The 13,624-nt window shown below is 34.8% G+C and overlaps 4 protein-coding genes across 5 annotated transcripts; 3 read left to right on the plus strand and 1 right to left on the minus strand.

Moving 5' to 3' along the window:
* The first annotated feature begins 5,097 nt into the window (after positions 1–5,097).
* LOC106318479 (regulation of nuclear pre-mRNA domain-containing protein 1B-like) lies at positions 5,098–7,527 on the plus strand. 2 transcript variants are annotated; one of them, XM_013756485.1, is made up of 7 exons: positions 5,098–5,222; positions 5,433–5,544; positions 5,649–5,896; positions 5,976–6,080; positions 6,166–6,307; positions 6,420–6,559; positions 6,640–7,527. In XM_013756485.1, exons 2-7 carry the CDS (start codon positions 5,469–5,471, stop codon positions 7,303–7,305), a joined length of 1,377 nt encoding a protein of 458 aa, XP_013611939.1. In that variant the 5' UTR covers positions 5,098–5,222; positions 5,433–5,468; the 3' UTR covers positions 7,306–7,527. The 2 variants fall into 2 exon arrangements, with proteins under 2 accessions (XP_013611939.1, XP_013611940.1); XM_013756486.1 differs by having other exon boundaries at positions 5,099–5,222; positions 6,160–6,307.
* A 121-nt stretch (positions 7,528–7,648) lies between these two features.
* On the plus strand, positions 7,649–9,058 carry LOC106318482 (membrane-anchored ubiquitin-fold protein 4-like). The gene is made up of 4 exons (XM_013756489.1): positions 7,649–7,833; positions 8,054–8,276; positions 8,490–8,660; positions 8,777–9,058. Exons 2-4 carry the CDS (start codon positions 8,147–8,149, stop codon positions 8,836–8,838), a joined length of 363 nt encoding a protein of 120 aa, XP_013611943.1. The 5' UTR covers positions 7,649–7,833; positions 8,054–8,146; the 3' UTR covers positions 8,839–9,058.
* A 90-nt stretch (positions 9,059–9,148) lies between these two features.
* On the plus strand, positions 9,149–10,257 carry LOC106318481. Its single transcript, XM_013756488.1, has 2 exons — positions 9,149–9,763; positions 9,842–10,257. The coding sequence occupies exons 1-2, from the start codon at positions 9,589–9,591 to the stop codon at positions 10,180–10,182; spliced, it is 516 nt and encodes a 171-aa protein (XP_013611942.1). The 5' UTR covers positions 9,149–9,588; the 3' UTR covers positions 10,183–10,257.
* LOC106318480 (actin-related protein 2) lies at positions 10,201–13,289 on the minus strand. The gene is made up of 15 exons (XM_013756487.1): positions 13,099–13,289; positions 12,702–12,812; positions 12,408–12,542; positions 12,263–12,334; positions 12,109–12,187; positions 11,932–11,981; positions 11,754–11,857; positions 11,608–11,676; positions 11,470–11,533; positions 11,161–11,229; positions 10,995–11,078; positions 10,853–10,911; positions 10,701–10,767; positions 10,532–10,615; positions 10,201–10,448 (listed from the first exon to the last, which is right to left on the minus strand). Exons 1-15 carry the CDS (start codon positions 13,138–13,140, stop codon positions 10,368–10,370), a joined length of 1,170 nt encoding a protein of 389 aa, XP_013611941.1. The 5' UTR covers positions 13,141–13,289; the 3' UTR covers positions 10,201–10,367.
* Between the last annotated feature and the right edge of the window lie 335 nt (positions 13,290–13,624).

Here is a 13,624-nt window from a genome sequence, read left to right on the forward strand (position 1 = left end):
AAAAATTTTTTTTTTTTTTTTTTTTTTTTTTTAGTAGTCATATAAAACATTTGTTCAATTTCAATTCTGTGTTTATGGAACTGGCGCTGGCGGCTCATTGCTCTTCCTCCTTTAACGCCCCTCAGCCCATTACATAGCCTCAGCAACAGCTTTTTCTATATTGCAATCTTTATTTTCTTCTTAATAACATTCAATTACATTTTCTTCTCAATATCAACAGCTTTTTCTATATCGCAATCTTTATTTTCTTCTTAATAACATTCAATTACATTTTCTTCTCAATAGCTTTTTCTACTCATCGTCCATACCGAATGCTCTTTTCTTCTCTTTTCTCGCCACTTAACTAGGTCATCTAGAGCGTAGAGTACTTTGCTGATCATTGGTCTAGAGATTGCTTCTTCTCCCATACACATAAACGCCAATATAAGAGCTCTTCTCACAGCTTCTTCCATGCCAAGACCTTGTATTGTTAACATCAGATCTAAAATCTTCCTCATGTTGTAGTCCTTGATCAATGGTAGTCTCTGTACAAAAAAAAGAGGCAAAACTGTTAGAATGGTGATGATATAAAAAAGCCAATATTATTCAATGAATTACCCATTGTACAAGTATACGTTGTGGACCCAATGATGCGTCCCTAATAGGTTTACAAAGCTATTAATATCAGATTTTAGCGTGGGTTCCCCGTTATTAGCATACTCGGGTGCATGGATGAAGCTGTGAGAAGAGCGCTTGTATGGGCGTCTATATGTCTGAGAGAAGAAGCAAATACTAGGACAACGATCAGCCAAGTAGTTGACGCTCTAGAGGTCTTAGTTGAGTTTATGGCGAGAAAAAAAAAAAATGAGCATTCGATGTGGACGAGGAGTAGAAAATGAAGAAGAAGAAGATTTTATAGAAAAGGGCTGTTTGTGAGGCTAATAAATGAACTGAGGGTTTGAGAGCGTTAAGGAGGAAGAGGACTCCATTGTCACTGTGGAAACAGCTACACACACTCTGCTTTTATAAGAAAAGAATGGTACTTATGCAGGGGTAGGGGGATTCGAAGGTTGAGTGCATGGGTGTACCAAAATGGTACGTTACACCAATTGCAGGAAAAGATCAATTATTTGTGGAAATAATCTGTACTAGGTAATAACTCGCGCCTTGCGCGGAATATGATTATTAGTTTCGTTATTTTTAATAAAAACACATTAAATATTTTTAATCTGGATATCGGTTTGGTTTTAAGTTATTTTTTGGTTTTTAATCTTCTAAAATATAACTATTATTTTAAATTAATATTTATTTTGGTTTATTCGGTTAGAATGTTTGATATTTTAGTTTTTTCGGTAAAAGCCAAAAATTACTATTATTTGTTTATTGTTATGTTATGAATTTTAAATAGTTGTCATGTCAAACCGATGGTTTCATATCATAGTTTGTAAACGGATAATAGCTCAAGAAAAAGAAAAAAAAATTATGAAGACAAATCATTTCACTACAATTTGTCAGTAGTGAAAGAAGCATTAAGAAAAAATATTTCAACTTCAAAAAAAAATAGATACTTCAGTTGTGGTAAATACTTAGTCACAAGGTGCTCACATCAAAGTGCAGATGTATGTGTATGTATAAGTATATAAAAATAGTTGACAAATATATAAAGATATTGTTAATTAATATTAAATGAATTTTTTTTCAAAATAATACATAAAAGATAAAATCAAAATTAATTAAAAATTAAAAAGGACTTGACATTAGTGAATTTTTTTCATATAAAGAAAAATAAATTGTATTCGTAAATAGAGGTGGGCACATATCGAATATCTGGCTATTTGGAGGCATTCATGTCGATTCAATCTTTAGCCACATGAATAGTCGGTGACTCTGATATCCGAAATAATTTACAATTTTAAAGAATATCCGATTTGATTCGTAGATGAAATAAATTTTAAAAATAATTGAAAATTTTAATAAGAAAATTTTATTACAATAATAAAAATATTATTTAACTTTATAAAATTAATACCTAATATAATAAATTTAATTCATAAAATGTTGTAAAACTTATATAAACTATAATATATATAACATATATATATATATATATATATATATATAATTCTGTACATATATGTATATATATGCATATAACAGATCGAATTAGATATTCGTTCCTAATAATATTGGTATTTGTGATTTGCTTTTTTCTTATATTGTATTTTAGTATTTGATTTGCTTCGTAGAGTTACAGATATCCATATTTTTTTGTTCAAATCAAAACGGATAACGAATCAAATCAAAATTTATAAATATTTTGCCCAACTTTATCCGTAAACAATAAAAATAATATATATATAGTTTAGCTTTTGATTCGTTATTTGTTTTGATTCGAACCAAAAAATCCAAAGTTTTATTGGAACCATGCATGTGAGTTTTATATTAAAAAATACGAAATATATAGTGTGAACACATTTATGAATATAGTGTAAACACGTTATCATATTTATTATCAAATCATTGTGAGGTTGTCACGTGTTTATTATAATGTGAATACATTTATTATTATGTTTCTCATGTAATATATATATATAAGGGATTATATACATTCTCTTGAGTGAGATATCTTACTATATTCAATATGAATGACAGCGTGTGTAGGCCCAATTCCAACCAATCTCATAAGGATAAATCCGACTCCGGATTACTATGATGTTGACGCATGCATGTATACAATCCAAGTAATCTTCTAGAAGGATAATACCAAAATTAATCCGACTCCGGGTTAACATGATATTCAATTTTCAGAATTTGATCACCCTAGCTACTTTTATCATTGTAATATCTGATTGTCAGGGTCTGTCTAATCAAATGGAATGGTTAAAAATGATTCAGACCGAAAAAAATCAATAATAAGTATATAAATTATGGTTTCAAACTTTAAATTTCAGATATATTATCAAATTTTAAGTTTATAATTTCAAAAGAAACATTACGTATAAATAGAACTATTAACTTTTAAAACTACTTCACTACATTGTTAGGTATATTTTTAATGGTTTTTGGACAACGCTTGAAAATGATTTAAGATGACACTGCTAACTGTATTGTTTTACATTTTTTACATACATGAAAAAGAAGCATAAAAACTCCATAAGATTTTTAATTTATAGAAGGACAATACCAAAAACCATCATTGTATTAGATTTTATTATGAATGTCATTTAACACAAACTAGAATTTTAATTTGTGTTGTTTACAAAAAAAAAAAAAAAGAATTTTAATTTGTGCTGAGGCAGACATTTTTGATTTTTAATATGCAATTAATATATCAAGTTATTTATAAATATGTGTATAAAATGTTTATAAATTATAATATTGGATTATATTAAACAATATCTGGAATATATCTAGATACCTTTTAATATTTGAGTATTGAAAATATAGGATAATTAAGAATGATGTAAAAAAATTATTATCTTTAGATTTGGTTGTTGGGTTGTTAATTTGGAAAGGATTAAAATGGTTAATATCCAATTTTTGGGTGGATCCAATGTGATTTCGTAGTGCATATCAATGTACAAATCGCAATTATATACATAAGTTTATAAATATTGGAAGATGAATTTGCATAGAGTTTGTGAATTTAAGAGTCGATGGATTTTAAAAGTTATGTGGATTGTAAACATTTATATACATTGACTTATGAAATTTGAGCATAAACTTTTTAGATTAGTATAGATTTTCATGAATTTGTATTACCTATTTTCTATTATTTTTTTGTATAGTAAATATACAAATTACAACGATTAAAATTAACCCGTTACAAAACAGTCAAATTAAAATTGCCTGAACTATTTTGTTCAAATTAAAGCGAATAATAAATTAAGAATAATAATTTTATATTTATTTATTAGTTTACATAACTGGTTATAAATTAATACAATAAAAATAGCTAAAAGATAAAAAGTATTCTAAAAAAATAAGATAATTCATATATATAGTATGTTGTTAGTAATGCATGGTCCTTTATAAAGACAAAATCTCAGCATAATTATCTATTTCTTTTATTATAAAAAACAGATAATGATAATTTCATTATTATAATTAATTTCTACTTAATATAATATAATGATAAATTTATTTACTTATTAAAACTATAGATGATTTTAACGCTTCAACTTTTAACATGAGGGTTCATAGCGAAAAAATTATTTCGTAAATAATAATATTAAAACCTTTGTTTAATTTCTTTCATGAAGTAATTGATAACAGATTTTTATAGATATTAAATACTAGTTAACGCAATATTACATTCAACCGACGCAGAATTTTTCGACATGAAACTCTTATTATTGTTTAAGAAAAAACATTTGTTTCAATTTCAACCCTCTTTTTCTATCATAATCTTTATCATCTTCTTCTCATCCATTTTCGAATGCTCTTTCTCTTCTCTATTTTAGCCATGAACTTGACTAAGTCATCTAGAGCATCAACAACCACAACCAGAGTTTGATCACCACTGCCACAATCTTCAAAGATATCGATCACAACAAAAAATATTTCATTTTAAACTCTCCACTAAACACCTATCTAGCAATGTGATTTAGTAAAAGATTCAAAAAAAAAATCTTACAAATTTAGGAGTCTATATCTATATAACTTTTCTCAAAAAATTGGAGACCATAAACGAATGTCTCATTCCTGCTGAAGTCCGAGGGGCGGGTTGTCTAATTTACAGAGGTATTATATAGTCTTAGTTTCAGTTGTTCTGTCCACTTTAAACTCTATGCTAAACCCCCACCTTGCAATTTTAGCAGCTTTCGTACGACTAAAAGAACTGCTGACGAATCTGCAATCTTCCTAATATACTGAAGTCTCACAAATCAGGAATCAAATAATACTATTTATAGACTAGACAATGCTTTTTTTTATCTTTAACTCCTGACAGTTGCTCCACTCCCAACGTCGTCGTATAGTATACTGGGCTTATCTATAACTAATCAGCAGCCCACTAGACATACACCATTGTTTCCTTCAAATACATGGGCTTAAGCCCAATAATGACACCTAAGCCGAGTAGAAAAATCACACGGTGGTCGTTTCCAAGTTTGTTTTCTTCAACTGCTCAACTTCTCCGGCGGTTTCTGGGAGGCGTCATCAGACAGAACGGCGCCGTTATTTTCCTTTTGCAATCGTTGGACCTTATACCTCTACGCAACAATAATCTCCTGCTCCTCTCTGTAATTCCTCTTAATTTCATCTCTCGGACATTAGGGTTTTAGACCAGTTTTAATGTCTGAACACACTTTCTAGCTCTGTGTCTGCTCCTCCTTACGGATTCTCTGTTGTTCAGACATGTTAATGTGTTTTGTAATGATATTTATTGTTTCGATTATGCTTTAAAAAAAGTAAATGAAACTCTTTTAATCGTTGTTTTTTAATCTCTATAGACTCGTAAAGGCGCTGACTTTGAGGTGGTGGGAACAATGGGTAGTTCGTTTAATGCTCAGGTATTAGCTGAGAAGCTTGCCAAACTCAACAGTTCTCAAGCAAGCATAGAGAGTATCCTTTTGTTATGTATAAAGCTCTCTACTTTCACATGTGCTGGGGTTGGTTTCTCTTTGGCTTTGCATTGTGTATGTATCCTTGACAATGTTATTATTCAGCTTTATCGCATTGGTGTATCTTTCACATGAACAAGGCGAAACATGTTGTGGAGACATGGGGGAGGCAGTTTCACTGCTCCCCGCGCGAGCAACGTTTGGCGTACCTGTACCTTGCGAATGATATCTTGCAGAACAGTAGGCGAAGAGGTTCGGAGTTTGTTGGCGAGTTCTGGAATGTGCTCCCGGATGCTCTTCGTGACGTGATTGAAAATGGTGATGACTCTGAAAGAAAATCCGCACTTCGATTGGTACGTGAAAAAGTCAAACCACTTTCTATGAATGTAATCTCAGTGTCTTGAGGTTGAACTTAAACTTTTTTTCTTCAAGGTTAATATATGGGAAGAAAGAAAGGTTTTTGGATCTAGTGGACAGATTCTCAAAGAAGAGATTCTTAGAAAGCTGCCTGATAATGGAGGGGTCGTGCCACTTAAGGTCCAACACTCCACCGTTATTTGATCATTTATGCTTCAAAGTTCTTCTAAGTTAGCAACATGATAAGTCTGTTCAACAGAAGCAGGCAAATGCAACTCCGTTGGAGAGAGTAGTGTCTGCTGTTGAAGCTCTTCACGGTGGTCAGATTAATGTGGATGATGTTGTTGGAAAATGTACTAATGTTGTGGGTTACCTTGAGAAAGCAGCTCAGGAGGTTGAGAGTTCAGGTATATATCACCATCCCCTGGCTGCTACACTACTTTGCTCTTTAGGATAGAGAGAATCTAATTTGTGAAGCTCTCTCACTATCTTACTTTGCTGAATGTTGCCTTTTAACAGGACACACCCCTGGCTCCGCGGTTGTAAAGGAGGTGCAGGGACAACATACCATACTGAGAGACTGCATCGAACAGCTAGCAGCAATGGAAACATCCAGAACAAGTCTTATCTCTCATTTGAGAGAGGCTTTACAAGAACAGGTTTCTCATTTTCCACCATCTCTGATTTGCTTCTCCTGCCAAAAACCTCACCTTGATTATTATTATTATTTTTCTTCAAGGAACTCAAGCTGGAGCAAGTCCGTAGCCACCTTCAGATCGCTCGGTTTCAATCAGACAGAACAGGTGATCTCTGCAAACAGCTTAGTAGTAGCTCACAGCCTCCTGAAGAAGTCATCAAAGTTTCATTCACTTCATCTGCACCGGTTATGTTTGCTTCAAACCCACCAACTCAATCAGTGGTAGTAGTAGACCCGAGAAAAACCGAAGCCGCAGCAATGGTAGCTAAGCTAACCGCATCAACCTCCTCAGCCGAGATGCTCTCCTACGTTCTCTCCTCCTTTGCCTCTGAAAACAACCCACCCGCTGTAACAGAAACTCACCCGCCAGAGAAAAGGCCCAAGCTTCAACAGAACACATCCACAGCCACCACCAGTCCCCCACCGCCGCCGCCGCCACCAGCATTCCAGCTTCAGCCTCAGTTCTTACAGCCTTTACAGCCTCCTGGTCCTGTAAACCAGACGCCATTCAGCTACACCATAGCAACAACCACTCAACAACAACAACAACAACAACAACAGCAAGGTCCTTGGATTCCTGGACTCACCTTGCTTCCAACAACCTCTGCTCCATCAGATAATAATTCATACCAAAAGTTTCAGGGGCAAGATGGTTTCTATGGCACTACTAACTCACCGTCCTCTATGACACCTGCTACTCGGCAGTAGAAGTAGGGTTCTAAGAGACCATAAAGCTCACTTCTTTGGTGTTGTTTAAAAGTACAGTACTAATGAGTGTTTGAATAGGATTTGGAATGTGCAAGTCTAACTATATGCTTCTTCTGCATATATCTTCTGTCATTTTTTCTGTAAACTTTTAAGCAAAAGAACAAAAAAATACACTTCTTTTCAAGTCTTTCTTTCTGAAACTTAGGAAGATTCGTTTTAGCTCATCTTTTCAAGACTGGTCAAAACGCCGACAAGGTTTTGTCTTTCACTAATAAAATAATAAAAAGAAGCATACTTTACCACATTTTCTTGTCTTTATCTTCTTCCACTCGTCAGGGATTCCCTGTAACGCGGCATCATGACGAAATAACAGAGAAGTAGCCAAGACTAGGCGGTCTTATAAACCCTTTTTAAAGGGCTTTTCTCCATCTCCCAGTCTCAAGACGTAAACCCTAGTGAACCAAACCCCAGAAAGTATTTGCCTACCATAGCTGCTTACTGAAGTTATCTCTCTGTCTATCATCTAAGGTTTAGTGTACCCTTCTCTTCCTTTTATTGGATCTTGATGTAAATGTGTTTTGTCTAAAGGTTTAGGACATAAGTGATGAGTTCTAAGTTTTTATCTTTTGGGCACAATCTTTCTTTGTATTAAACTGGTCCAAGGTTCTTGATTTTGAGACAAAAACTGAAGTTCAGTTTTGTAACTGTTGTCTTAATATTTGAATATGTCTCTTTGCTCTTATTACAGGAGACGTTGTGTATAGTTTGAGGTCTTGTTTTGGGTGGATTAGTTCTGCTGAGATCATCTTTGTTCTTTTGGGAGAAAAAAAAAAGAAATCAAATGCCTGAAGAAGATTTGGTAGAACTTAAATTCCGGTTATATGACGGTTCAGATGTTGGCCCGTTTCACTACTCTCCAACCGCCACAGTCTCAATGCTCAAGGAGAGAATCCTCTCCGAATGGCCTAAAGGTGAGAGCTAGTACAAATGCTCTTTTGATTGCTTCAGATGCCTTTACCAAACATATCTCTATATACTCTAGGACTAGGACGGTTTCCAATTCTCTCAACACAAATCCATAATCTTACTCTTCTGCATTCAACAAAAATATTTTATTTTCTACACTTCTTATTTCTTACTATATCTGTTGAGTCTAATAATGGAAATGTGTTTTTTTTTTGCAGACAAGAAGATTGTTCCAAGAACAGCTAATGACATCAAGTTGATAAACGCTGGTAAGATTTTGGAGAATGGCAAAACTGTTGCGCAGTGTAAAGCTCCATTCGATGATCTCCCCAAATCAGTCATCACAATGCATGTTGTTGTGCAGCCGTCTCCAACAAAAGCAAGATCAGGTCTTGTTCTCTTGCCTTCTTATTACATCTTGTTTAAAGATAAACAGGGACAAAACTCCTAATATCATCGGTTCTTTTTTTGTTTGTTTGTTTGTTTATGTCTTATTCTGTTGCAGATAAGAAATTTGAAGAGGAAGAAGCCCCACAGAGAAGCTTTTGCTCATGTACCATAATGTGATAATAAAGTTCATATTCTGTATTCATCAGAAGTTCAAAAAAGCTTCATCAGTGGCTATTGAAGCTTTTTCTCTTGCATTGTGATGAAAACTCCTTATTATATATAGAAGAGTTCAATTTTACATTTAGAACTCTGTAACATGTTTTCTTGTATGGTTCTGTTCATATTTACACCTTAAGACCTTTTTTGCCTAGTAGTATCAAAATATTTTTATCCGGTCCTTCACTAACCCAAAATCCAGTAACAAACCACCTTTGATATGTAAATGGTCCATGCATAAGATATAAGTCTCATCACTTTCTCCTTTACAGATAGCCAATTTTTGGGATTAGATACAAAACTCCAAAAGAAACAAAGAGCATGAGATCTCAATCAATGTCCTCTCACCTAACTTCACTTCTTCCATTTAAATTCTCACATTTATAACCTTCACTTTCATTCAGTGTCTTTCCACTATCTTCTCAGCTCTTCTTGCCTTAAATTCTGGTCCTCTCTTCTCATTTATAATCTTCACTCCCAATGCGCCTCTTTTTGTTCCCCCTCCACTCCCTCAAAATTAATGCAAAGAGACACGTCAGTATAAGTCTTGTCTATATAAAGGAATATAACAGAAGCTTGAGAGCTAGTTCAGTGGAGCTCCCATCTCTTCTTGTCTGGAACTAGCTCTATGAGTTCACATTGTTTCATACTCTTCCTTACATCAACCAAATAAAAAGAAAAGAAAAGAAAAGAAAACTACTTATTGTCAAGATGAAGAAGAAACTGATAATGTTTTTGTTTGCTCTTCTGCAACTTCTGTTAGTAAACTCTCTTTCTCCAAAACATCCATCAGCCAAGCCAGATGCAGAAATAAATGTGATGGGTTTCGTTTACTGTGATGTCTGCTCCAACAACAGCTTCTCCAAACACAGTTACTTCATGTCCGGTAACTGAAAAACATCACTAAGAAAATCTCTTCTATTCTCTTTCAAAAACCCTGTTTCTAACGTTTTCTTGGCCACAGGCGTTGAAGTGAGAATAGACTGCAGTCTCAAATCAGGTTCCTCGACAACAAACGAGATGATAACATTCTCTGCGAACAGAACCACTAACGAGTTTGGACTCTTCAAGGTAACCATAACATCTCTAGACAGCGTTGACTTGGACAGTCTCGCAACTTCTTGTCAAGCGAGTTTGGTGGGAAGAAGAGGCTCCTCGGATTCTTCCTGCAACGTACATGGTTACAGAAGCACCACGGATCAAGTCGTGTTTAAGTCAAAACGGTCTAATCTCTGTATCTATGGATTCAATGGGTTAAACTTCAGACCGTTCAAGAGGGACCTTGCCTTGTGTGGCAAGAATTAGGGCTTTCAAACTACAAACTATCTCAAAAGTTGTTTTTATTTAATCAAGAAATGAAAATGTGTTTGTGCTAAAGAACAAAGAAAACAAGAACTTAGAGAATCCAACTAAAACATCCTCAAGTGTTGGTGAATGCTACAAACAGACATCACAGAATTAAAATGTTGATGTTTAAGAGTGTCAATCAATCAAGCTTGGCTCATCTTATTCAAGCAACCAATTCCTTCTTCCATATAGTCCTCTCTATTGATCCAGAACTCTGGTGCGTCCTGCAACATTAAACCATTCAACAATTGAACAACCATATAGGGTTCAGTGTTGCGAAAGAGGAAAGCATTGAGCTTCTTTCTACCTTCATGATTCCTGCAAGAACAGCGCCTCCGAGGTATACCATGTGTTTCCTTCTAGGTGGATCCTCTATCCGCAACCTAAGTTTCTGATTGACAAAAGCAAAAAAAAACAAAAAGAAATGTTAAGAACTTGACAATGACAGTGATCATAAACTTAAATGGATACTCTACCTTCAAACCATCTCTGTTTCCTTTGAGAACTGTATCAAGATACCGATCCTGGATCTCTTTCTCAAGACTGAAAACAAAGAGAGCACATAAAACATTAAACCCAAACCATCAAGCTTCTTGTTGGAGTACAAATAACCAAAAAATATACAAACCGGCTAGGTAATCCAGGGTACATGGTGCTTCCTCCACTTAAAACTATGTGTTGGTAAAGCTGTGATAAAAAAAAATGGGTTTGAGAAAATACTATATTATTGTTTTGGATCTTTAAGCAAAAGCATGAGATTGCGCACGTACCATCATGCGGTTATCAATATCCATTTCTTGAATACAGCGGAACACCATGTCTGCCATTCCATCACCTTCAACATCAATGAGTTCCTGTAACCAAAGATAATGATTCTTTAAAGATTTGGAATTGATTTAGAAAGAGAAACTAGCAAAGGACGTGCATAAGGTTTACCGGTGTAAAAAGTGCTTCAGGTGCTTGGAATCTTTCAGTGCCTACTTTGATGACCCTCCCATCTGGAAGCTTATCACAGTACAAAAACACACAACAGATTAGTTTTTAGGCTTGCAATGACAAAAAAAGTATGAATCTTTCTATCTTACAAAGATGATATTACAAACCATAGACTAAAGGACTAATAAAAACAAAGAAAGGTAGCAATCTTTGACTACCTCAAGGGACTCAAGTATCTTGTTTCTGATCATAACTTTAGATTCCTATTTTCCACTCCTAAAAGGTTTTAAACCAGAATAGAGAACTTACAGTATAATTCTTAACAAGAATGGTTGTCTCAAGCCCAAGCTGATACTCTCTCTTGTAGTCATAACTGCCAACAAAGAAGAGAAAAGAACACTTTTAAAGCATATGTACTCAAGACTGTGAACGAAAGTCTTAGCATACCTTATATAGCAGAGCTTCTCTTTGATTTCCCTAACCGTCTCAAAGTCAGCCGTTTTATTCATCGCATATCTGTTAACAAACACACAAACATCTCATACATCATCAAAATGTTAATCAATCTTCAACATTATGAATCAGTTTCTCACCCGCGTCTAGAAAGAAGATCAACAAGATATGCTGTTATGTGTCTTCCAGCAACATTCATTCTTTTTGTAAGATGAGGAAACGAATAGCCATCAACCACCGGAACCTAAGTTGTGAGATGCCACTGTTAAAGTACTACTTTATAAGCAGAAAAACCACAGATCTATGTAGCTTACTTACCACATGAGTAACACCATCACCAGAATCAATAACCAAACCAGTCAGCAAACCTGAAAACAAAGAATTCAATATTAAAAAAAAATATATATATATATATTAAAAAAAAACAGGTGTATAAATTGTTTTTCCAGGTGACTGACTATATATAAACCTTCAACAAGAATCTCCAACAAGCACCTTGGGCATACAGAGTCAAAACGGCTTGGATTTGAATGAAAACGCCGGCGAAATTGTACTTCTCGAACATTGTCTCAATCTGTTTCACTCAACTTGATTCAGTTTTACTACTCCAACAACAAACCACCCAAGAGTTGACAATATATATTCGTACCATTTTCTCTCGGTTCTTGGAGGGGTTAAGTGGTGGATCAGTGAGAAGTATCTTACAATCTGATGGATTGATCTGAACAATAACAAAAAGGGTTTTTCAATACTCATTTCAAGCAAACACGCAAGAAGAAACAAAAATTGCTTACTTTCAACTCGTTGTAGAAAGCATGATCCCAAACATGTTCCATGTCTTCCCAGTTCTGCACAATACCATTGTGGACAGGGTAGTTTATATCCAGCTGATGCCTGAGCTCAGCGCATGTCTCCCCCACAACTATATCCTAAAAAAAAATGAAACAAAACCAAAACAAAGTCTACCAAATCAAATTATGGAAACACAGCTCAGCCAAAAGGATCTCAGATGTTAAGTACGCAAAGATCTAAACTTTATAAGAGGAAAGTGCACATATATATATATATATATATATATATATACAAACCTTCACTTGCTGCTCCATGAGTGACTCTTCGTAACGGAGCAAGGGTCTTCCCACGACACAAGGGAACACAGATGTTGGAAAGTTCTCTCCAGCAAATCCACATTTTACATACTGATGAATTAACAGAAACATTCAGATATTAGAGACTCAAGAACATAAAGTTGGTCTTCCCAGGCAAAACCCTAAACGTAACGCATCAGAAGAGCCTCAAAGTTTCAGTTTTTTTTTTGCTAACTTTCAGACAATTAAGATCAGAAAGGTGAGATTTTTTTTTAATGAAACCCAGCAAGAAAGTGTAATGTTTGGTGAGATTCAGCTAAAGGGGCTCGTGGTACGAAACGATCGGAGTCTGAAAGAACAGCAAGAGATAAGAGAGGATGATATAGCGAAAGCTTACGCCGGTGCCGTTGTCGCAAACGACGACGTTTTTGTTATCCATCTTCTCCGATTTGAATGCTCGCTGTTAAAGATCTCAGCTTTCTAGCGAATTACATGAAACAGAGATCTTCGATCTCATAAAGATGAAGACTTGTCTTGGAATCGAAGCGAAGAAGAATCACTGTTCTCTCTGCTTTCTTCCGCTTTGCTCTCTCTGACCGGTCAATACCGTTTCCTCATTTCTCGATTAGAATGCGCGTCGTTTACTTTGAGTAAAAACGTGACGTAGTGTATATGGTTTATAGAATAACGGCGTCTCGTTTTGAGCTGTAGATGAAAAAACTCTTCATGGTGGGTTTAGCCTTTTCTTAGCATGAGTTAGTCTGTCTCTCTCTCTCGCTTTGCATGGATGATGGACCAATTCAATCTCCTCTTTCTCTTGTTTCAGCCAAATCAAAAATAAGAAAAGGAGATTTTAAGAGATACAGAACACAACTTTAATATCATAGTGGACTCCGTCTCCACAGAATCAGAACATGCAACAA

Source organism: Brassica oleracea, chromosome C9 (genome assembly GCF_000695525.1).
Source record: "Brassica oleracea var. oleracea cultivar TO1000 chromosome C9, BOL, whole genome shotgun sequence".
Classification (NCBI taxonomy): Eukaryota; Viridiplantae; Streptophyta; class Magnoliopsida; order Brassicales; family Brassicaceae; genus Brassica; species Brassica oleracea.